The sequence below is a fragment of the Pelobates fuscus genome, chromosome 3, assembly GCF_036172605.1.
Source record: "Pelobates fuscus isolate aPelFus1 chromosome 3, aPelFus1.pri, whole genome shotgun sequence".
Classification (NCBI taxonomy): Eukaryota; Metazoa; Chordata; class Amphibia; order Anura; family Pelobatidae; genus Pelobates; species Pelobates fuscus.
Window position 1 is genome coordinate 220,429,490 of NC_086319.1, and position 27,350 is coordinate 220,456,839.

Below are 27,350 nucleotides of genomic sequence, written 5' to 3' on the forward strand. Positions count from 1 at the left end.
GGACATTCTTGTGTATTAGGGAGGCTAGGTAGGTTGGGGCAGCATTATGTAGGGAATCGTAAGCAAGCACCAGAATTTTAAATTGAGCCCTAAATCTAACTGGAAGCCAATGCAGGTACTGATAGAGTAGGGAGGCGTGAGAGGTGCGAGGGAACAGGAAAATTAGCCATTTGCTTAAATATCAGGAACAAAGTACTGTTGTACGATATTAAATTTAGCTGGACAAATATAGATAGTGGTTCAACACAGTATAAAAAAAAAAACTAAACAGTGTCTCCCTCCCAATGCTTTCCCTTCCTCACAGACACAGTGTCAGGTCTGCTGCTGAGGGGCAGTGATGTGAGCCTTATGTGAGGTTTCCTGCAGCATAGCCAGTTCCAGCCACTGATCCCCCTGTCCCTATACACTGCACACATACCTTGGCAGTCATGATGTACGGAACTCACACTTCACATAGAACGCTGCCCTGGAATGTCCCAGCGCTGTGCTCTAGTCAGGCGCACACCGGATTTTGATTGGCTGCCGCAAGGCCGGCCTCCCGTGCCTGTGATGTGACCGCGGCGTCCTTCTGTCCTATAGAGGAGACGGTAGAAGGCTGCTCTCCCCTCCTGCGCTGGCCCTGGAAGGGGAGGTTTAATTCTAAGCAATATTGATACATTTTTGACCGAAATGGGTTAGGCCCATTTTCAACCGAAAATTTCCAGAGCCGAAATTTCGGTGCATCCTCAGCCCAAGCCTAATTTATTATACTATAATTGCAGGTGGGTAATATTTGTTAACCCACTTTTCCAAAGATAATATCCCAGAGGGAAGTTGAGAATAGAGCACTACTGTGTAACCATACTGTGGTTTCTATCCATCTAGATGGTTGTTCTTTACATGCGACTTAACAAGTCCTGTAGATTCCAGGATCTGGGGTGTTTTTTTTAGCTCCTCCTGTTTTGAACGTATATATTTATTAGTGTGAAAGTTTGTTAATCACAAGCTCAGTCCTTTCTGTTGCTTTTTAAAGTGTTTAATTTCTTAAACAGGGCATTTTAGTGTCTCTCAAGAAAAATTCTTCTTTCCCCTGCCACAAGCCATAATGCTGCCACACAAATGTTGTTGTGTAAAAGACACTTACCATTATTTGATTCAGAATAATCATGTTTTACAGTCCGCTTGTGATTTGCTTCGGAGAATTATACGCATTTTGTATCTCAGCAAGAGACTTCAAGGTCAACTGCAGGGGGGGAGTAGAGAGATCACCAAAGCTGCTCAAAGCCTGAATGAGCTGGGTAAGTTGGCTCCAATGTGTGTTTATGTAATGCAATAAAACTTCTGTTCCCTTAAAGGGTCAGTCTAGGCACCATTACCACTATGGTGTCTTGTTGTGGGTATGGTGCTGGGAGTCTTCAGCCGCCATCCCAAGTGTAAAATGTATACTGTTTTTGAATGGTTTGAAACGTATTTGAGTCCCATGGGCACTACCAGTCTTGCCACTAAAATGTCTGACACTCTCAGCCAATGAACAGAGAGGAAATTGATATATCTGAAGTTCCCCTTCAGAATTAGCTATATCAGAAGAGGAAATGGACCACTGGGAGACCCATGTAAGCTTTTACAATAGGTTTTCTATGTAATACCAGGATAATGCCAGGAGAGAGCTGGCACCGTAACCATTATAGCATACTGTAGTGGTTATTGGGTACAGCACCTTGACTTACCCTTTAACTCACTTGGTCTGTGATGGTGGAAGCAGCATTGAGGTAACTTCCAGTAAGTAAAATCTACCACACAGGAATTTAAATACTAGATTTTGATTAACATGCCAGAAAATCTATAGTGGATGTATTGTTTGAATACAATTATTCCCCTTACTATATGCCCCCACCTCAAAGCTGTCAGGCAGCAGACATGCAAGTTATGTGTTTGCTGTCGTACATGTGACCAATTTTTGCTTGCAGAATGTGTGCACACCAAGCCCACAACGTAGACAAAGGAGAGGGAGAGAGACTTTGCTCACTAATCAGCGAGGCTGCCATTAGTTTTTTTTGCAGAAGTTCTCTTAATAGGGGATAGATTACTTGTCCCATAAATCCTTGATGCACAGAGTTTTATAGTAGAAGATCATACCTCACGGACAAGAATGAGACACTCCTGATTAGAGCATCTCTGATGTTAGGAGTCTGCATGTAACTGCATTGAACAGTGGATGCAATAAGACAAGTTGGACATGCACAAACTAGTGATGAGGGTCGTTATCAAACAAACTTGCATTTCTCTGCCATGGAACACTGAAATTCTTGCATTTTTATTGGTATTGCTGCTGGGTAAATAGAGTATATCATACAGAGATATTATGAATGGATTAAGATGCGCTGCTGACTGCTTCATAAGTTCACTATACTGACTATTTAGAGTTTCAAGCTACACTACTGTACATCTATAGCAGGAAGTGATGTCTGTATACTAATATATGAATCTTAATTTTTAATGGTTTTTGAACTAGGGCATAGATAAATAGCATATGCAGATTGAGCAAAAATGTGTTAAGATCTCTGTCCAGCATACTGGGAAAAATGAATTCTATCTTTCTTTTGCTTGTTCATCGTTTGCAGAAATATTGAGAATTAGAACTATTGTAGAATATTCCTTATTTTGCAATGCTTCAGGTTTACAAGAATAGGAGGAGTAACTGCAATATTATAAGGTATAGAAATGCAAGACATAAAACGTGTAAACTACTCTGTATTTCTAAGGAATACAAAAGCGTTCTCAAAATTGCAATATAATATAAAAAACAAATTAACAATAAAATGTCCGACTCTCAGCTGTTATTTTACTGCTATTGATTGGTAACCTCTGTAGCCTCTCCCGCCAAAAACACAACACCACTTACAACCAACATACACACACACAACTCCACAAAAGCCTCTCACACACAATATACCAAGCAACCTCCAGGAATACCCACAACACCACACACAATTCTGCATGCAGCCCACATTCACACACATAATATGATATGCAGCTCAAATACTTACATATCATTGACAATACCACAAACTGCACATGCATGTACACAGTTAAACACAGCCCACATACATACACACATACACACATACACACACATACACACACACACACACACACACACACACACGTTAATTTAAAAAAGAAAATTAAAAAAATCTTTGGACCAGCGCTCTGAAGTACTACAATGGCGTGTTTTAAAACAGTGCTATTTTTATGGCTATCTTAAGAAAGCAAAGTGTTTTATCTGGTTGAATAAAAGTTGCAGTGTTTTTTATACAGTCTGATCTGGTTGTTGAAAGTATGCCTGTACTCTTTATTAATGGGCACCAACTGAAGAAAGGCCCTACTAACATTCTTGTATAATGCTTATCTATATACTAGAAACCATTTCTTTATTCCCTATGTTTTTTCTAAAATCCAAGGTGTTAAGAATAACATTTAAAGGTTATGCCTGGACGTCAGAGTATCTGCGTTTGCCATATTTTTTTTATTGGAACTTTGCAGGGCTAGAGAATGTAATGGAGTTCTCACTGAGAGTAGTACATAAACATCCCAGTGGAGAGCCATATCTCAGCTTGTCTCTATTGACACAAGAACTTGCTCTATGTAAGGGAACACAACTTAAGGCTTTTATGATCATCTGCCTCATGGCTTTTCTTCTATAATTAGTAGTGTAAAGGATCTTGTGACATCATTAATGTCTCATGCAATTAAAGTGCAAAATCTATACTTGGGAATCTGCGACTTTTTATTTACCTTTTATATTTTCTGCTCAAACTGATGTAAGTGTAAATGACATTCATATCATTAAACAAAAACAATAGGGAATAATTTCCTTACATTTTGTAAAGCATTATACTGTATAGATAATGCCTTAAACTATGCATATCACGTCAAATATTAGAAAAATAAAATATTTTCAAACAATGTTTGCAGATCCCTCCCTGAAGAGAAAGAGACACCATCAATCAGGGGCCCCTCCATTCTGGTTAAGGGACTTATTTATTTATTTCGTTACTTTGGTACTTTTTTTTTTTTTATCCCATAAACTCTTGTCCAACAGAGCCACATGCACAACATAATTCCCTTGCCATAGTGCAGCTGAGGATGTTTCAGGCTTAGAAAGTTTGGTTCCCTGTCATGTCTCTCTACATTCTCTTTTTCTTGTTTCTCTGCATGGTCTTTTTTCCCCCTACCAAATGTATTTCTCCCCATCTCAAACGGGACGTGTCTCTCTTCTCCAGCCTTCTGTCTCTTTCCTACTTCTCTTCCGGTCTCTCTTTTAACCAACTGTTGCAGTACCTCCTCATAGGGCTGCACGATCCTGGCACCCAGCAGTTCGTCATTTGGCCGCCAATGCTCCTTGCACTTCCCAATGTTGTCACACCTCATTCTGACGTCATTCATGGTGCGGAACACTTACATAGTGCTTCTTGTAAAGCACGTAGAAGGCATGGATCACAGGAAAGGCCGGCAAACCATCCTTTCCAGAACAGCATGTCTACAGCCAGAGAACCTTGCTTCTTAAGTGGCAGCTCAGGTTGCCTTTCAATCAATCTCTCTTGATCCTAGTGCTACTATGAACCTTAGCTCACCCCCATATTACAGTGGAGACGCAAGTCAGTGAAGAGGGTTCATTATCTGGTAGAGTTACACTTTGAAACAATATGAACAACCAGCACACTAGCCTTACAAGTGAAGTGCAAATTGAAAAAAAACTTAATGTAATGGTATTTTCACTTTTCACAGAAATTGTAGTAAATACAGCAGGGATTTATTAAAGTCCTCAAAACCTATAACAAACTCAAAATTATCCAAACAAAATATGTAAAAAAACCAATTAGGGTAGTACACAAAGAGACCTAACTGGTGCTATTTTCCTTGATTTTGCCTAGACCTTAGCTCCACGACACGACATTATACTGCAAAAACTCAGGTATTTAGTGATCGCTAACCTGGTTTCGATTATATGTATCGGATCGATCGTAATATGGGTCCATTTCTCACAGCGACTCACTCTCCCACACGTGTGGTGTTCCCCAAGGTTCCATACTTGGCTCCCTACTATTCACATTATTCATAAATGATCTGCCAGATGTCTGCAAAGCCTCAAATGTACACACGTATGCAGACGTCACAGTAATCTACGCAAGCAAATCCGAGCTACCGCAGCTTGAGGCTGTGCTCAGAGACCAGTTCTCAGAGATAGAAAAGTGGATTGCAAAAAGCAAACAAATTACAAAATTCCCATCTATGCATCAAAACAATCAAATAGCACACTGACCGCAGTCCACTCTTTCATATACTTGGGTATGTTGTTAGACCCCAATCTATTTTTTGGCCTCCACATTGCATCAAAACTTTATCCAAAACTAGGTGCCCTGTACAGAAACAAATCCTGGTAAGCCCCACAGTAAAGGAAAAGATTGAACAGCAAATGCTGATGCCAGTCATTGATTATGAGGATGTAGTATATTCACCTGCACGGCAAACCCACCTTAATAAATTTACTAGATTGTATATCTCATTCTGCCGCTTTGTGCTACAATGTAATTACATGTCCCACCATTGTGACATGCTAAAAGAACTAAGATGGCTGTCGCTGGAATCCAGAGGCACCCTTCATCTTTGCAGCCTTGTGTTTAAGAGCTTTTCTGGGAAGCTCCCACCCTACCTGAGCAGATTGCTTTTCCCATCTCCTCTAACCTCCGATCCACTACCAGCACATTATTTAGTCTACCTCAATACAAAAAGAAAGTGTCTCAATCCTCAATTTTCCTGCAGACCACCTCAATTATGGAATGACCTCCTGCACACTTTTAAATCTCCCCCAAGCCCAAAATCCTTTTAAGAGAACCTTCTCTACATATCTCAAAACAGAATGCACCTGTCATGGTTCATTATATATTTCTTACCTGTTCTATGTTAAATTTTGTATGTTATATGTTTGTTTTTGTATTTTATTGTACCCTATTATAACGATGCAATGTTTTGTGGACCCAGGACATACTTGAAAATGAGAGAGATCTCAATGTATCATCCTTCCTGGTAAAATAAGTACACCATAAATATTTGATTCAAGGTAAATCTCACAATTAATGGTGAGATTGTAAGTTCATCACATAAAGAATAAACACCAGTTATGGAATGCTTTCTAGATACTCAGCAGTGCATGTAATAATAATAATGGAAATTCATACTGCAACACCATAAATGACAATATAGCTAAATTATTATAGGACACTTACAAGATGAAATTGTATAGAAAGCCCATCAACACTAATCTGAAGAGTGTAGTCCAGATGATAAAGTGCAAATGAATGGCAAAATAAATTTCTCTTTCCTGAGAATAAATTGCAATAGGGCATACTATAACAGTAGACAAAGTAAAAGAATGGGGGTTGGGTCTGCGCTCTGTGTACAACAGATAATGATATTAAGTCCAATACGATTAATGTCGTTGTGTCCAAAGTTCTACTTTATACGATATCCAGAAGATGTCAGTGGCATAGAGGATAATCCAATTGTTTAAAAATAGAAGAGTTCTTACTTATCATTATCTGTTGTACACAGTGACGCAGACCCATCCCCCATTCTTTTACTTTGTCTATCTATCTCCAGGGACATTAGAGGGAGTCCTTGTTTGGGACTGCTGCCTTCCTGATTAGCGCTGACTCTACTCTTTGGTTTTTGGCATACTATAACAATAATAAATATCCATAAACAAATTAATAAATAATAAAAACTGTACAAAAGCCCAACGCTTTTCATCTTACTATGAAGACTTTATCAGGGTTATCACATTTCCTGAAGTTCACCAGTAATGCATTAACAATATTGTGTTCACAAGACATTTTTTTTTTTACCTTGTTCAGTCTTCCCACAGTTTGCCGTCAGCCAATCCGTCTTGTTCCTATGCACCTGAGATTGTTTGTTCTGATGAATCTAAATTCAGTCTGCGCCAATTTCTTACATTCCAGGACGCAATACTAGGTGGAAAGCATATGTGTTCCACTGCCGTCACTTCATCTCCTGATGCTCATCAGTAACGTGCTGTTGGAACGCTAATGTGATCCAGTTCGGTATATCCGTTAACATCTGCATGGGAGTTTCTTCTCAGAAGTATAAAGTCTCACATATCCTTTCCATTTACCATTTAGAAGACATAAAAAGTAAAGAATTTACCACCATAAACCACTTCTTAGGACTACATTACCAGATCTCAGATTATTAGAATACAAGGCCACTAAGTCTTATCCCTCAGCCATACAAAGACTACCCAAAGGGAGCAGGTGGTAAAATTTCCCTCTGACTCTACAGACAGCAAATGGTGCCCAGTCTGAGTACTAGATAATTTTTTCACATCCGTTCTCGGTTCCTCTACCAAACCTCTACTAGCTTTACAGGACAATGCTCTCACAACAAATACATTCATGCTCTATATTAGGGTATTACTGGTAAGATTAGGCCTTAATCCATCAAATTATTTAAGCAACTCCTTCCAAATTGGGACAGCCTCCACTGCATCTTTCAAAAACATACCAGTAAACACTTAATTAAATCATTAGGACGTTGGAAATCCTCCACTTACGCCAGATACATACCCCAACCCGTGAGGAAAATACACAAAGCTTTACGTAATATGAATATTTAATCGATGGTATATGCTTGTTACTTGTAGGATGAATAAATCCTATTTGGTATACTCATTTTTGCCCTCTTTATTACAGGCCTACCACATCGTTGGTTCCGGCACACCACAAGCGACTTTTCCATATTTCTATATTGTACATATTGGGTCTTTAATTACTACCTTAAAATGCTTTCATAAGTGTCCTAAGCCCTGAACACTAATAAAAAAATAAAAATAAACACACAGCTGTGAAAATTCCTAGTTGGAAAACTGGAATGCGCACCCTCCAAATAAGGTCTTTTAGCCCCCAGAGAACCCGACACACCTATACATGGGTGGTATCACTGTACGCAGGAGATGTTGCTAAACACATATTGGGGTGTTCTTTGGCAGTGACCCTTAATGTCCTCAGTACATGTATTCTTAAATTGCTATGTGTGTCAAAAAAATCACCAATTATTATTTATTTTTTTAAATTTGGCATAGATTGTGGTAAAATGGTTGCATGAAAAAAGTTAAAATACCTCAGGTTTAATACCTTAGGTTATCTTCTTTAAAAAAATATATATATACATGTGAAGTGTTATATGACAGATATCAGTGTTGCAATGTAACTTGCGTTAATTTTGAAAAAAAATGGTTTGGAAAGTACAAGTGCTACTTGTACTTACAGCCCTATAACTTTCCAAAAATAGCTAAGAACATGTTAACATTGGGCATTTCTAAACTCAGGACAAAATTTAGAAACTATTTAGCATGGGTGTTTTTTGGCGGTTGTAGATGTGTAACAGATTTTGGGGGTCAAAGTTAGAAAAGGTGTGTTTTAAAAAAAATTAAAAAAAATTCATCATATTTTATATTCATTGTTTTATAGTAAATCATATGACATGATAAAAATAGCGGTAGCTTTAGAAAGACCATTTAATGGCAAGAGAAACGGTATATAATAGGTGTGGGTACAGTAAATGAGTAAGAGAAAAATTACAGCTAAACACAAACACCGCAGAAATGTAAAAACAGCCCTGGTCCTTAACAGTAAGAAAATTGAAAAACGGTCTTGTCACTAAGGGATTAAACTCCACTATGATTTATATCAGATTAATAGAACATTTTCCAGAGCTAAATCCCATCTTTTAGAATGACTGGAATTTTCCAAACCATTAGCTGGATTTTTTTTTCAGTCTAATCATCAGGATTGTAGTCTTCAAATTTGCGTTAATGGGCTTTTCATACAATTTCTTTCTTCTTGCAAGTGTGGAGGTTCTAATAAAGAAGCTATATTGTCATTTATGATGTTGTACTATGAATTTTCATTAAGCTAGTGTTTATGCTTTATGTGATGAGCCTGCAATCTAACTATTAATTGTGAGTTTAACCTTGAATCAAATGTTTATGGTGTACTATGGTGTGTTTTTTCTGCATTTTTTGTAGATATATTTTGAGTTTCTTAGGCATACACTGTAAGGTGTTTCCACAAACCTTTCCATCTGATAGTTAAAATGAGTTTACCATGAACTTGTTAGAAGGGAAGGCTCTGGAGTGGACCTTCCCTTTTTTGGAACATAATGATCTGCTTGTTTGATAATCCTAGCTCCTTGGTATTTTTTCAGTCCTATTGGTAAAACCAAGGTTGCTAGTAAAAAAAAAAAACTGATTGTTAAAAAAAAGGTTCTATATTGGGAGCAGAGTACGCAACAGAATTTCATACACTAGCTTCTGAAACCTCTTGGAATAATGGCGCCTTAGTTTGTGTCTTTGAGAGGGGATTATCTGAAACCTTACATGCTGCCAAAGACCTTCCTGATGGTGTAGAGCAGGTGTAGTTTAGGTTTAGTTTAATTTAGTTTATGCGAAAACAAGATCTTAAAGTCCTTTGGCTTGCCAGTCCTATTTTATTTTTAATTGAGGTGTGTATTTTGCCATATTATGCTTGTGTTATTTATGGGTGCTGCAGTTGCATTGTAATATTTGTATGAGGGGTGTTTTTTATGCAGCTCTGTGTATATGTAGCAGGGTGGTAGGCCTCCCTAGTGTCCAGTGGGGAGCGGGATGGTCTGGTACAGGTCAAGGGCATGAGTGACAATAGCTGCAGCATGAGATCACTTCCTCTAAGTGCTGCATTGTTTAAATTGCATGATTTCGCTATTACATGACGAAAAGTCATGATTTTATTAAAGACACGGAGGCGAGTATTGTATATGCCTTTCTTTACTGTCCATCAATAGCAGCAAAGGATACAAACAGAATGAAAAAACAATGAACATACAGTAGCATAGGCCCCTCCCTGCACAGGTCCCAGTATAATAGGCAGCACTTCCCTTCCATTTCCCTCTTTCTGAAGATGCGACGCTATACACAAAGTCCATTACAGGAACAGCAATATAGTCCAAAGAGAAGCCAAAGGACGTATAAACTGCAAGCCAAGAGGAGGATCATCACGTCAATAAACAGGGAAGTATAACTGGATAACTTCCCACCAAACTTCATTCAGGGAAGGATTCATACATGTTGAAGCCATCTGCAGGATCGGTTTAGGCTGTGAAAACATAAAGAACAGGAGCCCAGGGGTTAAACCAGTACTTGAGACTAACATCAAGGCCAGACAGTGCAAGGTCCCACCAATATCTGCAGTGAAAGAACCCGATAGACCCAAACTGACATAGTTACATAGTCAAATCCCATCCAACAAAGGCCCTACTTACCGTACCAAGCAAGACAATACCTGTCACCTATACAGTGAAATAAACTGTGGGGGAAAACAAGCTAAACATACCATGGGTAGTCAAAATGGGTGGGACAATACTCGCCTCCGTGTCTTTAATAAAATCATGACTTTTCGTCATGTAATAGAAAAATCATGCAATTTTATCACAAGACACGGAGGCTCATATTGCAAATGTAAAGCCTATTGACCACTGCCTCAAACGTATGAGGAACCGGTCTAAAGTAAAATTCCCGGAAAACCGATTCCCTCGACCAGTCAGCCATCTTCATGAGATCCTCCAGGCGTGCACTTGAAGCCATCATTGAAGATGCAGAGGCTCCCCTGATAGAGTGGGTGCCAAAAAGCACAGTATCAATACTGGCTTGAGAGAGTAGCCATTTAACCCAGCGAGACAAGGTAGTGCTAGTGACTGGGTTAAACGGAGGATGGATAGATGAAAATAGATGGGGAGAGGATGCGGAAGGGTGTAGTTTGGTGCGATCCTCATAATCCATTCAAACCTGTGTTTTAGTAAATAGATTTGAATTTATTCTTATCTATAGTGCATCTACATAAGGAAGGATTGGTTTTCTTACGAAAATAAGTGGAGCTCATCAGAAAAAAGTACTTCAAAGTAACACGATTGCAGGATTGTTTACTTTTTTACTTTCTACTAAGAATTTGAGGTAAACTAAAAGTGATTTTAAATGTAAAGCCAGAGTATCTGAATGGAAAACATAGCTTAGAGAACAATTTTCAATTTCGGCCATTGTACCTTAAATGTAATATTAAATCTTGAGTTCACCTTGAATTCTCACATTTGTAAATAACCCTGTGTGTTAAACTACAAGAAAGTATGATGTAAAATATAAGGTTAAGTGTGGTATTTATAACCGTATACTATTGCTTTTTTACATGTTTGGAAGTGAAAAAGACTTTCACTTATAAGTGGGGCTGCTTGTGATAAGGGAATCTTTTAAGCAAACAAAGAAGTTTGAATGACTATCTGTTCCTGTCCAAATTAGAGATGTTTAAATTGCGTATACGCAGAAGTAAATTCACACTGACACAAGGTTCAGGTTAAATGAAAGAACTTCAGGAAATTTATTAGCATCTGAACAAAGCAGGCTTGCAAGTCCTTTTTAAAGATAAAATTACATCATTGTAAAATCAAGATAAAAAGTGAGGAAACATTGTCAATTGGCTAAGAGAAGAAGTGGTTAGTTAAATGCCCTCCCTCTTGGGTGTTACGTCTTACATCATAACTGACGTCATAAAGCTCTCCTCCAGATTTCAGCGCCATCTTGCTAGCACGAGTAGTTCTTTCGATGGGAGGGGGCATTTTGGCAGCTATCCATAAAGAGTAGCTGGTACCTTTAGTCTTTCAAGGTTAGTATCCTCAGTATTCTCAAGGCCTCTTTGGCAATTATACACTCTATCAATACTATCTGCTACAGTGTGTTCTTTGAATCAGAAGATTCTAGCATTTTCTGCTGACATGCTGTTTCTACGAACAAAGGAATCTTGTAAAGTTTAAACTACGAGGCATGAGAGCTGAATATGAGAATATAGTATTAAAAGGGGCCCAGTAAGGATTATATAGTTTATAAGGGGCCTAATAATGGATATAAGTTATAAGGGGTTAATAATTCTACAACACTTGTGTTTTTTGTTTTTTTTAAAGAATTTGACAAGCAAGTTTTATGCAATTGGAAAAACATATCATGCAAAATGTGCTTCTTGAGCCTTGATTGTTTTCTTGATTGACATTTTAATAGAGTTAGTCTATATGATTTCACAGTTTAGGCTGTTTTGCATTGCATCTGCACAGCGGCACTTCACTTGAGGCATTACATGCTTGTAAAATGACCGTTTTATATCTTGACATAGCATCATGTTATTTATTCTGTTGGCCAAGAGATTTGAATGAATAATCATTTGTTAGTCGTTTAAAGCATTTAAAATTCTCTGTGAAAATAAATGTGACTTGTTTAATTTTAAAGAAAAATATCAGCATCATGTGGAATTACACGGATACGTTTTTGGGCCAAGACAGTCTGCTGCCCGGGACCAAGTACAAAACGGTTCCCTTGGCCTCCAAACTCCCACCCTCTTAAATCATTCATCTAGTAAGTCACTCAGGCAAACACATGCATATTTACAAAATTACAATTATGCACGTAAAATGCATTAATTAACTGAGAGTGCTCAGCTGACGCTCTCTCTCTGATAATGAATGCTCTCTGAATTCTGCAGTTTGTGTAGTTGCCTGGTGCGGACCTTGGTAGGTTTTGCAATGTTCAGCAGTGTTTATAATGCTTGGAGTAGCCCCGTAAGGTGTCTGATTGCTTCCTCTTAAAGTGGAAATGAATATGATATGGTATATATGTTTTTTCAAACTGTTTTTTTCCCATGATGCACATTCCTTCAAGCATGCCCCTACATGCCTTTAGTGTTACTTTTTTTTATTACACACCACAAGTATTTCATGCTTATTTTTTCCTACATTTTAAATGCTATTGTAGGCATCAGATCTAACCAAATTGAGCAATGTTATATTCTTGATGGCTATTTCCTGTCATTTACTAAACATGCATTTAAGGCACATTAAAAGCTAGTGTTAAAAGCTAGAAATAAACCTTGTTCTGTTATTTGACTTGTATGACTTAGTAGAATTTAAAATTACACTAAAATGTATTTTTTTTTTCAGGCCGTGTTAAGTAAAAAAAAATTGGAACACGTTACACTTTAATACACAACGTTCAGTTTTAAGGTTTTTAAATATTTGATTTTGAAAGCAATAAATGTAGTAATAAAGGGTTAATAATAAGCAGACTAGAGAAGATTTTATAGTGAAATGAATGTACCGGTATATACATTCTGCACTGATGTCTAGAAATGAACAATAACCAGTTTTCACAGTATCCCTTGGGGTCACTTGAGATGTTTATTGCTTTCTAAGGTCCTAATTAGCTGTAAGGAAATGTACTTATATGCAAGTCGAAATTCCTATATCCTACATAAGAGCAATTGATAATCCTGTTCCTCTCTAATGACAGTTCAGATAATTTATTTATATGGTGTATGTGTATTTTTAGTTATCTCTAAATTGCTTGAGATTGCAGCTAGGCAATAAAAATACTGAATTTAAAACTCATTACGATGTGGACATAGCTGTGCTAAGAAAACAAAATTCATAGGAATAGGTCATTGTTTAATAAGCAAGGATTTAGCTTTTTACCAGGTTTTATGAAAGCATGAAAACATTTTGCAGCACTGCACAACTATCAGACATAGTGATTTTTATTAAAGGGCTCTTCCAAGCATCATAACCTCTTCGGTCTGGCGGAATAGATTATGATGCCACATTTCCTGGTAATGGGCCAAACTGTTTTGCAATGGTTTCCCCTTATACCCATGTCCCCAGAGCAACAGAATCTGGATGTCAATCCTGCCTGCCTTTCATTTGCTGAGTGCGCCATCTGGCCAGTTTTGTTGAACACTTGTTCCAGGCTAGCTAATGATGCCGCAATGACACTTGAGGTGGAGTTATGCTTCCGGATAGAAGGGGTCTAACTCCATTTGTGCAGCATTTCTTAGCAAAAACTTGCACAGACAAACTCAAGGCACCATGACCACTACAAATCACTGAAGTCGCTATGGTACTTAGAGTTTAATATGGATCCTGGCAAGAGATCTATATACACTTAAATTATAAATAAAAATAAATAATTATAATTGAAACATGTATGTATGTTATAGTGTGTGTTTTGTTTTTTTTGGTCAGTTCTTAATGTATGTCTTCGCTAATGATAAAGAAAACTAGTGTTTTGAAATTGGGAAAAAAAAGAAACATCCTAAATATCACAAAGTCCAAAGTCCAGAACAAGCTTGTATCCATGGAGACAGAATGAAAATGTTCTAATCTAGTCAATAAACTATACATAATTTCTTAAACAGGAATATACACCTCAAAACATACGTCTGTTATTATTAAAGGAGCACTAATGTGTTAGCAATACAAACCTGTATTCCGAATGCTTTAGTGTCCCTAGGTATATTCACCCTCCCCCATTTGCAGTGAACATTTAATAAAATGAAAGGGACACTATAGTCACCTGAACAACTACTGCTTAATGTAGTTTTTCTGGTGAGTACAATCAGTCCCTGCAGGCATTTTCATAGAAAATTCAGTGTTTACTTTAAAGCCTAGGGGCAGCTACAGTGGCCACTCCTCGGATGGCCACAGGAGGTGCTTCCTGGGGCAATGCTGCTCCCCTAAATATAGTAAAATCTTACCTTTATTCCAGTCTGCTTGTGTTGGCTCTGCTCCTGATCTGCCTTCTTGGCTGACATTATTAGAAGTGATGATCTCAGCCAATCAAAATGCTTTCAAATAGGAAGGCATTGGATTGCTTGAGATTGTCAATTCTGATGGAGCCAAACACTGCCCTGGCCAATCAGCATTTCCTCATAAAAATGCATTGAATCAGTGCATCTCTATGAGGAAAGTTAAGTGTATCCGTGCAGTGGGTGGAGACACTGAATGTAAGTGCTGCATAGTGTTCAGCACTGCCCCAGGAAGCACCTCTAATAGCCATTGAGCAGTGGCCAGTGGAGGTGTCCGTAGGCTGTAATGTAAACATTGCATTTTCTCTGAAAAAGCCTGCAGGGACATTAATAAGCTGTAGACATTCTGGAGACTATAGTGTCCCTTTAAGACCACTTGATTAAATGAATATTAAGAAAATGTGTAGAGTGTACTTAATCTGATCCCGGTGGTACTTCTGTAAGCATGCCCTTTTGGGTTTTTTATTTTAGATTTTTTGTTGTTTTGTGCACGAGTCTGAAGTTGTTACTTTTTCAGTTTAATTTTTATTTTTTTTATAGAGGAGCACCCCAATCCCATAACTACTTTTTTAAGTGTCTTCGAGGTTAAACTGTGTGGCAACAAAATTATCTTTCCTGCCTTCTGGAAGGCTTCTTTTTCTGCTCTGCAGTATGAGGAAGGTATAGTTTGCTAAGGAAATCCGATGGTATGTGCTGGTTTTCTCACTGGACACCATTTCATAGGCTAAGAATGTCAGCCCATGCTTCCAGGATATCCGCAGCCACCTGGCTATCCCTTCCTTTTACTGCAGAGTGGAAAGGAATGGAAGCAGAGAGGCAGGACTGCCTGAACACTTCTGCTCCCGTAACAACTTAAATGTTATGGGGGTGGGAGTGTTCCTTTAAGAACATGCATACTACGCAGATTTTTTTTTTTATTCTTTATTTTTATTGTGCGTAAGTTTATAACATTCGCTTGTGAGGTACCCCAAAGGCAATCCTCCAGCGCATTAAAACAGTTAAACATAGAGGTACGTGGTAGAACAAGCACATTTTTTCTGGCTATAAACAGTTTGGTTTTACATTGCTGAGGCATTGTCGTGCTATAACATAACATTGTCATAGGGTTGACTACCAGATTTGACAACTTGGTAATGTTTGAACAGGTTTAGACAATTCGAGTGTAAGGTTAAAGTGAAACAGGCTTAAGCTTGCGTCACGTAAGGTTTGTTGTACTAAACAATAAGGTATTAATCCACGCGCTTTAAACGGTATCATAGTATGAACATACATCAAGATACTTTGTCATGTCATATGAGGAAAGTACACATTTTATAGGTATGATAAAACAGGCTGAACTGTGGATCTGAATAAAAGATCTGAGTGATTACAAGTTTAAAGAAAAGTAAGGTATTGCTTGAAGCATGGTATACGGTAGGTAGGAGCTAAGTAATGGTAAGAGAAATATAGTATAACATGCTCGGATGAACACTGGATATATTATGCCACTGGCCCTTGGCATCAATTATACGTGCATGACAAAATGGGACTCCCTGCAGTACAACTGTGGTTAGCAGTGGTGTAAGAAAATTACTCATGCCACGTGGGTAATAAAATTAAAGCAAAATAAAACAATGGAGCAAAATAATTACACTATGTGCCTGCTTGGCCAACTGTTATAAGTATCAGGCTGGGCTAGCTGATTATAATGCTGCTGTGTGTGGCCTAGCGCGGAGGGAGGCCTATGGCCGAGGCAGACTCCGCTTTTGTGACTAACCAATGCCCATCTGTGGCTGTACATAGTCCTGGCCTGTGGAGTGCTGCGGTGGGGTATTTCTGCTGTGGCCTTTGCCCTTGCTCGGTATCGCGGGAGAGTCCCTGTGTAGTGTGGTCCACGGTAGGTGTATCAGGGCATCCTCTGTGCTCTTTTCGGCCTGCCTGGGAGACTGTCGCTGGGTTCCTCTGGTCTCGGCCACAGATGAGGTCGATGCCATTTTCTTCCAAATGCCGCGAGGGTCTCGGGTTGCTTGGCGCCTGATACGGGTACCTTGGTTCTGTAGCCGTAGTCTGGGTATCTTGGTAGCAGCCGTTGTGGCCCTTTGCTCCTGCGGGTTAGTGTCAGATTGTTCTGGTGTAATTTCCCCACAAGGAGGGCAGGTACTCCGAGGCCCCCGCCTTTGCTTAGTCTCCGATGCAAGTCTCTTAGTCTTGGACTGTGAGGGTAGCGTTTTAGCTTCCAGTTGCTGCCAGAATCTCTCAAATGCCTTGTCTATGCGTTGCAGTATGTCGTTTGTGGAGCTTGCCAGTGTCAGCTTCTTCCCGTGCAGCACATGCCCCTGGTCAGGGAACTCGTCTGTCATCTTCGGTGGGTGAGCCGGAGTCTCCATGTGGCAGGAGTCTGTCTTTCGGGTGCAGTGTGAGTTCTCTAGGCTAGCCAGTGGGGACCGGGATGACCCCCGCCGGTCTATAGGGGGAGGGGAACCTTGATTGAGTGTCTTACCGCCAGGCAAGGCAGTAGGAGAGCGGCCGCCTCTCCCCCGCCCGGTCGCTGGTAGGCCGCAGAGCCTCGAGGCAGAGTTTCCAGTGGCGGAGAAGCTCGTGAGAGGTATCCCCAGCATCACCGGTATGTCGTGAACAGGCTTGGTTCTGCTCTGCGGTCGGGTAAGTTATTTGTTCGGGTGTTTTGCCTTGTGCAGGTTGTCAGTCGTAGGAGCCCATGTAGCACACGTCTTGCTTGATCAGTGACCAGGCTCCGCCCCCACGCATATTTGTTTTTTAGAAGAATTATTTATTTTTAGGATGTAAAAATAGGAAATACAATTTACAGATCATAATAATACCAGACTGTATGTAACATGATACAAAAATGACTACTGTTATGCATAAAATGATTTATTTATACATGCAGAATAGTTTAATACACAGTGGCTTCTTGGCTGCACTGTAGAATTTCTATTTCTACTGCTGAGATGTAGAACGATGTAGTACATCAAGGAAGAATTGCCATGGAAATGCCATGGAGTCCAAAATATGTGCACATAAGAGGTAATACATAATTAAATCATGTCACAGCATGTTTTTATGCCTCAGTTATATTGTACCCTGCTGCACAACATATGTATGAAATTTCATATTTTGACCATACAAATTTAAGACTTCAAAGGTTTGTTCACTAAACACTGAATTAGAAAATTTAGGCAAAAATTGTTGATTTGAAAAAAAAAACTATACCATGGTTTTTGCTATTTCATCCTAGATTTTGCAATTATGATTTCATTTCACCACTATTTGGAGTTTAGTGAATAACCATGAAATTAATCTCTTTTTCTTGAGAACATTTTCTCCAATTAAGGTAAATTACTGACATTACCTTTAAAGGGGCACTCCTCTGCTCAAATACAAAATAAAAATCTCTCCTCCGTTAGATGCTCACCCAGTCTCCACTCCTTTAAAAAATCGTTAAAAACCCACTTCTTCATAAAAGCGTATCAATTAAACTGTTAATAGCTCCTGACTGATTCCTCTTCTGCAACTGTCACTAGTCTAATACTATCCTTACCTGTTTGTGTCATTTTACCCCACTCCCTCTAGCATGTAAGCTCATTGAGCAGGGTTCCTGTGCGTCCAACCTGTCTGGTTATAACTACATGTCTTTTCGTCCACCCATTGTAAAGCGCTGCGGAATTTCATGGCGCTATATAAATACCATAATAATAATAAAACGTTTAAAAAAAAAAAAAAAGATAATTTTTAGAATCACTGTAGAATAGTAGATATAACCCAATTGAAAACTTACTTGTATTTTTTTCTATATATATATATAAATATTTATTAATTTTTTTCAGATATAAAAAAAGGACAAACAGTCACATATCATCGAATATACAAAATTAGACATCCCAAGACCCCTAACAGTCCCAATTTACTTATTAATCAAGTAAACATTGGTCAGTCTACTTTAAGATTCAATAATGCTAAGACATTGACAAACTTTAAACCATAAAAAAAAAAAAAACACGGTGGGCTCTAATCATTATATGAAAAAGGATAAAAATAAATAAAGGGTTCACAATTCAAATCTCGATATAACACATCCTACATTTTAACCATATTTTATACACAGAACCCGTATCGCACAATCTTGTGGGAGTAGAGAGGGTAGAGAGATGCGGGGAGGTGACTTAAGACATTAAATAGAAATTGATATACAACCATTCAGAGAAGTCGAGACCCCTAATTTTACCCCAAAACACTGGGAAAACTTATTGACTCGAGTATAAGACTAGGGTGGGAAATGCAGCAGCTACTGGCAAATTTCTAAATAAAATTAGATCCCCCCAAAATTATATTAATTGAATATTTATTTACAGTGTGTGTATATAATGAATGCAGTGTGTGTATGTGATGCAGAGAGTTGGTGGGGGGTGGGCATTTTTATTATGTTTTTTAAGTTATTATTATTATTATTATTTTGTATTTTTTTATATTATTAATATTTTTTATTTTATTTTAATATTATTTAAAAAAAAAAAAATTGTTCCCCCTCCCTGCTGGCTAGCTGGCCAGGGAGGGGTGCTCTCATTTCCTGGTGGTCCAGTGGATGGGCTGTGTAGGAGGGGGGCTGGCAGCAAGCTGTAACTTACCTTTCCTGCAGCTCCTGTCAGCTCCCTTCTCCTGCGTTCCGGTCAGCTCCCTTCTCCTCCACTGTAAGTCTTGCGGTCTGACTGCCGCGCGGAGCATTGCTACGGTAACCCTGCTCTGACCCCGCGGCTCTCGCGAGACAGTGGAGGAGAAGGGAGCCGACCAGCACGGAGGTGAAGGGAGCTGCAGGAAAGGTAAGTTACAGCTTGCTGCCAGCCCCCAACAGGACCGCCGGGCTTGTAATGAGCCCGGCGGTCCTTGTCTGTATTATGGCAATGTAAGTTGCCATAATACAGACATTGACTCAAGTATATGTCGAGTGGGGGTTTTTAAGAAGAAAAAATGTGCCGAAAAACTCGACTTATACTCTAGTATATACAGTATATAACTTAAGCTTCCTTGATAAAGTTGTTCCATATACTCCATCCATATTTAGTTATGGGCAGGGGCTCTCTCTCCCATGGGCATAGCAACGGGGGGGGGGATGGCGGGGACGCATCCCCCCCAGCAAATCATGCGGGGGGGGGGGGGGGACAGGTTATGGAGAAATCCTCCCCAGCCCCGCCGGCCCCCTCATGCTGCAGCCGCCCGAGTGCTCTGTAGAGAGCCTCAAGCGGCTGCAGCTTTGCCCGGGTCCATGTGGGCGCACCGCTGGGGCGCAGCATGAGGAGAGGGGCTGACAGGAGGGCAGCGCTCCCTCCTGTCACTCCCTCACTGTAGCGTGGCCGAGCCCTGTATGGTCCGCTGGTACAGGAAGCATCTGTCTCCTGTACCTGGCCGGACTAACAGGAAGTGAACACTCAGTGTGCACTTCCTTTTAGGCCGGCCGGGTACAGGAAACAAAATCTCCCTGTACCCGCGGATCATACAGAGCTCGGCCACGCTACAACAGAGGTAGGGGAGGGGGGAGGAAGAGAATGACAAGGGAGGGAGGGGGAGATAAAAGAGTGACAAGGGAAGGAGGGGGAGAAAAAAGAGAGTGACGAGGGAGGGAGGGGGAGAAAGAGTGACAAGGGAGGGGGAGAGATTGACATCCATCACACACACACACACACACACAATCACACAATAATACAACCCTTACACACACAGAAACACACAATGCATTCCTTACACACACTCAATGCACCCCGTACACACACACACACACACACACAATCATGCAACCCTTACACACACAGAAACACACAATGCATTCCTTACACACACTCAATGCACTCCTTACAGATGCACACACTGCATCCCGTATATACACAGAAACACACCTTGCAGCCCTTACACATACAAACACAGATTCACACAATGCATTCCTTACACACATATCAGGACATCCCTTACACACTCCACCCCCTGTGAACAAACTCATTGGTGGGACATGAAGGTGGACCCTGGGACCCAGACCTTGAGCTGTGTAAAGGGCCTCCAAAAAATGGAGCTGCTTCCCGTTCTCCCAGAACATTGATTTTTGTGACCACAGTTACAAACAGCCTCCAGAGAGCCTGTTCTACACCAGACCAGTGGAGCCAGACTGCAGCTAGAGCCCATCATCATCCTCATCTGGTTGTAAGTAGGCAATTTAGCATATTATTCGTGGCACTAATCTCTAATTTACCTCACATTAAAGAAACACTATAGTCCCCAGAAGCACTGCAGCTTAATGTAGTGGTTCTGGTGTCTATAGTCTGTCCCTGCAGGCCTTTTAATGTAAACACGGCGGCACTCCAGCACTGGCGTTAGTTAACATAGCAGAAAAATAATTGGAAAGGGTTAGGGGGGCTACTAATAAGGATAGGGGGAGAGGGGTAGGTAGAAAAATAATTGGAAGGGTTTAGGGAGGCTACTGATATGGATGGTAGGAGGGGGGAGGTAGAAAAATTATTGGAAGGGGTTAGGGGAGTACTAATATGAATGGAAGGGGTAGGGTGGGTTCTAATATGCATGGAAGGGATTAGGGGGTACTAATATGCATGGAAGGGGTTAGGGGGGTACTAATCTGCATGGAAGGGGTAGAGGGGTTAATATGCGTGGAAGGGTTAGGTGGGGTTCTTTTGTGCATGGAAGGGGTAGGGGTGGTTCTAATATTCATGGGAGGGGTAGGGGTGGTTCTAATCAGGAGGATCCCAGCGCTGTATCCGGGTAAGTAAAACCCCTTCCCTGTAGTGACCCTTTAATGTTATTATTTAATCATTTATATAGCGACTGCAAATTCCGTAGCGCTGTACAATGGGATAAACAACTCCTAGTTTACGGAATAAGAATATACCCGGCGAGTAAAAATGCTATCCCCCCCAGATTTTTGGGGGTTCCTACACCCATGCTCTCTCCATCTTTAATTGGAAGGAGATTTGTGTTTTTAATATTGCCCATGTTGGGGACTCCCTCGGCTTCCAAATGTAACAATACATTTTTTTGCTGCTATCAGAATATGAGTAGCTCAATATCCATCTTTTTGCGACAATTTAGGCCAATCAAGATGTAATAGGGCAATTTCGGGAGAAAAAAAATGATATGAGCGCCCGTAAGATTCTCTAATATGTTATATGTCAATTCCCAAAAGGGTTTTAATTTCTGACAATTCCACCAGATATGAATGTAGGAACCTTCTAGATGATTGCATCGCCAACAAAGAGGGGAATATGCAGGGAACATATTATTATTATTATTATTATTATTATTATTATTATTATCATTTATATAGCACCAACAGATTCCGTAGCGCTTTACAATATTATGAGAGGGGGATTTAACTATAAATAGGACATTCATTGATTTTCTTTGGATCTATTTAGTTAATATCTTATATTGTAACTCTATAAGATTGAGGCAATGTATAGATTTCTTGACTTTTGGTATAATCTTATACCAGTCTGAAATTTGAATCTCTATTTCAAGATCACTTTTCCATTTATTTACAATACTGTTAACTGGGTTTACTCTAGCTGGATCTTCATCATCAAAAATAGGGCTTTTCTATGATAAGGGGCTGGTCGATGTTGTTGGACATCCGATACACATGAGGGGCTGGAGATCAATATAAGTGTTATCTGTTTGGTCTGCCTAGACACAGTTGGTACTCCAATCACACAACATATGATGTTCTATGACTTTGTGGGGATATCACTGCATACTTAGACGCATGTCTGGTAAACTAACAATGTCAAATATATTGGAAAATCCCTTGTGTACTATGTGAAATGTTCAAGGGCCCTATATTTTGTTCCTTTTTCTAATGTGTTCTGATGTATTGCCCTGTATATGACTTTTGCACAAGTCATTCAGCTACTGTTACGTTTACTGAGTCTGTCAAGATGAAAAAAATAAAGAATAAAAAAAAAAATAGGGCTTTTCTTAAAGTTCTAACATATTCTCCGTATTTTCATAAGGAATCTAGTCCTATGATTTCATTATCTTTTTTTTTTACATGTAAAATTTCTCAGATAGCTTTTTTAAATGTTTAAATATTTTTTTTTATTTTTGCAGTGCATAAAGTAGGTACAAACAGCCTCTAGGTGCCCCAACGGCATTCCTTGAGCTTTGTAACATATTTCACAGGTGGGGTAAAGATAGACAGTGCACAATATTATTTTGTACATTTTTTTTTAACAAGTTCAGGTGAAAACATTAAGCGTTTGCCAATGCGTGTAGTGTTAAGGTGATGGGAAATGCTGTGTCTGGATTGCTTCACAACCCTGTGCCGTAGAAAGCGGAGAGGTGGAGGTATTAAGAGTGAGCCCATAATGTGTAGCTTGTCAACTTGCGAGTTGCCTAAATGTGCTCTGAAGGTATAGTGCTTGTACTCATGTTTTAATGGGTTAACATAGAGATCACAAATGTTGCTAGTGTCTGTGATGAAGGGTGACGACATGTGTTTTACACATTTAAACAGGCATATAAGAAATCTGGTCTTTTTTCTCTGACTGGCTAGGCAGTCTTACCATGCTAGGAACAGTTATATCTTGGGTTACTCTGGCATGTTAGGCAGACATATCATGTTGAAAACAATTATATATCAGGCTACTCTGTCAAGCTAGGGAAACAGAACCTGCTAAATTGACATATATATATATATTAGGCTACTCTGACTGGCCAGGCAAGCATACCTTGCTAAATAACATTTATGTATTAGGCCTCTCTGGCAAGCCAGGGAGCCTGATCATACCAAGAGCATCTACATGTTAGGTCACTCTGGCAAGCCCAGCATCAGCTGCCTCCAAGTCCTGTTGGTTGCCTCTGTTAATATATCAAGGCAGGCAGGGTTTGGTGGTGGCCTGCAGCATCCAGCCTTTGTGCACTATGTGCCAGCTATCAGCCTTCTCCCTTCCGGGGCTGAGTTGGAGAGTCTGTCGCTTCAGGGATGTCAGTTGGAAAGGTGGCTGTAGAGTAGGGGTGCAGGATGCGCTCTCGGTTCTCAGATTTGCTGGAGCCTTCCGTGGGCTGAGAGGGGCCTCATCGCTGATCGGCTCTCAGTATGCCATGTGGCGTCTTAATCGCTGGTCGGAGTGTGGAGTGCAGCCATCCAGGTGTGGGGCGCGGCACTTTATATGGGGGATCAGCTCCCCGGTATATCTGAGGTGCTGGTTTCTGTGCATTGCTTTGTAGTGGGTTCTTCTTTGATGCGGGTGTTGGCTTGCTGTGCCCTTATTTCTTCCACTTGATACAGGCCTGTTCTTGTGTCGGAGCTAAAGTCCAGTACTGTGCCCCTTGAGGTAAGCATTGTGCTGGGGTTCCCTGTAGGGTGCTTACAAGTGGCTGTTGTGGGAAGTAGGTTGGCTCGCTCCTGGCAGCTGTGCCGTGTGTTGTGAGCGTCTGGGTGCCGCATTTTCTCTCCCTGGGTTCGGTGCATGTGGCGTCCGCCATCTTAGGTGGGACGCCCAGGCCGCAGATCAAGCTGGTAATGCTGCTGTGCTTTAGTTCATTTCAGTTCATGAAAAGATTTAATATGAGAGACATTTAAGATATCTATTAAAGCATTTATACCATTATTTTTCCATGTAGATAAATTAATGTCTTTCATATTATATTCTAGGAGACCTATGCTACTCTTAGCTCTGATAATATTATCCCATGATAACTTGTGTTCTATCTTGAACCAGAACTTTAGAATTTGATAAATAATATAGTTTTTCCCACCTTTATTGTCTACAATTCTGTCAGTACCTAATCTTTTAGGATCAATCCACAATATAAGGGAAAGATCCAATATCTCTAGCATAAATTTCTCAATATCATACCAAGTATCTTTAGATTCTGTTTTAAACCATTTAGAAATATGCTTAAGGATAGCAGCATCATGATATTTTTTTATATTGGGGATGGCTAGTCCACCTTTATCTATGCTTTTCTCTAATATCTCCCGTTGTATTCTTGGCTTTTCCCCTTTAGATATATAGTTAGTGTCATTATAACATCATCAGCATACAAACTTAATTTTGACTCTCTGCATTCATATTGAATTCCATTGATGTTTTTATTCATTCTAAAATATTGAGATAAGGGCTTTAAGGTGAGGATATATAGCATAGAGGAAAGGGGACAACCCTGCCTAGTTCCATTTCGAACTTTAAACCAAGAAGAAGTAATACCCGATCCTATTATTCTAGCTGAGGGATTGGTATAAAGAGCAGATTTTGCCTGTAGAATCCAGCCATTAAAGCCTCTATTAATTAATGTTTGAAACACAAAAGTCCAGCTTACTCTATCAAAGGCTTTATTCGCATCAAGCGAAAGTAAGATAGCCTGATCGGTCCTTCTGTTATTAGTCTATCAAGTCTACTACTCAACGAATATTGTCAGTGATCGGTCTTTCTGTTGGTTAAATCTATCAAGTCTACTACTCTACGAATGTTGTCAGAAGGGTACCTTCCCGTTACAAAGCCTGTTTGCTCGGGATGAATTAAAGATGGAATTATAGGTTTCAATCTATCTGCTATAATGGCAGAGTATAGTTTAAATCAGCAGTAATGAGTGAAATAGGGCGGTAATTTTCAATCTGGGAGGGGTCTTTATTATTTTTTAATATGCGTATTATATTTGCCTAAAATAATTCAACTCCAATTTCACTTCTATCTGAAAAGAAATTAAATAATTTTGTAAGATATTTACTTAAATCATCTTTCATGTTTTTTTTTTTAAATATTCCGGGAAATCCATCAGGGCCAGGGGCTTTATTTTTTTAAATTTTATCTATAGCTAACCTCAGTTCTTCTTCTGTTATTGGTTGATTCAGATACCTAATTTGATCCTCTGCGAGGGTAGATAATCCACATTTCTCTAAATATTCTTGGATCTCTAAATTTGTTTTAAGAGTTTTTAGATTATACATATTTTGATAGAAAGATCCAAAAGCCTCACCAATTTCTGATGGAGAATATATAGTTTCCCCTTTATTTGATATTTTATAGATTCTTTGAGTGGCAGTGTGCTTTTTTAATTTAGCCGTCAAGATTTTATCTGCTTTATTTCCTTTGAGATAATAAGACATATTTAGCTTTGTTAGAGCATACTTAACATTGTCTAATAAACTTTGATTTATTTCTTCTCTGATGTTACCAATTCGAGAAACAAATTCTTCAGAGGGAGTTTCCTTATTTTTCTCCTTCTCTACTGAAAGGGCTATATACAGATCTGATATAGTTAAGCATTTTTCTTGTTTTGCTCTAGACCCCATTTGAATCAGATATCCCCTTGCTACACATTTATAGGTACACCATATTTTTTCAAGCGAAATATCTGGGGTCATGTTTTCATAAAAAAAAAAAGTTTTTTGTCATTTCTTTCATGTATTTACAGTTTTCATCTGACTCCAGGAGGGTCTCACTAAGTCTCCAGGATGTACAGGGCCTATTCTCTCCTTGAATCTTTTGGTCCCAATAGATCGCGTTATGATCTGACCATGTTATTTCAATAAAGAAAATCTTCTTTAGAGAAAATATCATTCAAGGCTATATCTACATAAAAGGAGAGGGATATTTACATATAATCATATTTATTCCTATGGTCGTCTTATAGTGTTTTTATCTAATAACCAATTATAAGAATATGTGCTACTTTTTCTCTCTTTTTTTTTTCTTTTCTCTTTCCCATTCTTTTCTTCTTTTTTTTTTAAATCCACTATATCCTAACTTCAATTCCTAGTGCAGATTTTATTTATATTATTTTATGTTATACAATCCATAATAAAATACTTTTATCCAAATTTGTATTTATTTAAGTGTTAGTGCAGAACATATCAAAATATTGCCCCAGTGACCTCTCTTGAGATGAGTTAATTTTTTCTATTACTCTTCCTAACATTAATCTCTATATCTCTCAACTCTCCTCTACTATTACTTTCTAAGTGCTCATATATATGTCTTTATCTATTTCTATGTCCCCTTTATATTAGATACATCTATTATCAATTTCCAAATTATACACCATATCAAATCAAATATTTTTTATCTTATATACATAGTGCATCTTTCAAATATATTATTTGATGAATTATCCATTCTATATGTTTTGTTATAAAAATACCTAGAACAAAATTATAGTATATTATATCACAGGATACGATAGTGTTAGCTCAGTGAGATTTTATAGTGTAAAATGGTTTATGTGTTACATTACCCCTTCGCTTATCAATTATATATTAGTCAACCATTTTTTTTTTATATCTCTTTTCAATTTTAGTTTATAGGTGTGTATAATATTATAAAACTTAAATAAACTAAGCGAGTATGCCATAAAAAAAAAAAAAATTATATGCGCAATTTTTTTTTAGTGATTTTGGACCGGGTAAGATACTCTCCTACTCCTTCGCTTATTATCTATATCTCTCCTTCCCCTTTGCTATTTGATAGAGAGCTCCTATATTTATGTATCATTTTTGTTTTTCCAGCCATTCTTTAAGTTTCCCTTGGTTTTTGAAAACTAGTCTGGTGCCATCTTTATACACAATCATACTTGTAGAGAATCGCCAACTATATTTGATGCCTTTTAAGAAAGGTCCTGAAACATTTTCAAATCTTTACATTTTTCAGGTTT

General features: G+C 39.0%; 1 protein-coding gene across 1 annotated transcript in view; it reads left to right on the plus strand.

Moving 5' to 3' along the window:
* Window positions 1-27,350, plus strand: part of COG5 (component of oligomeric golgi complex 5) — a 498,415-nt gene that overhangs the window by 46,409 nt on the left and 424,656 nt on the right. Inside the window, exon 6 of the mRNA XM_063448101.1 lies at window positions 1,157-1,277. Coding sequence (XP_063304171.1) covers window positions 1,157-1,277 — 121 coding nt within the window. The remainder of the gene's footprint in view (window positions 1-1,156; window positions 1,278-27,350) is intronic.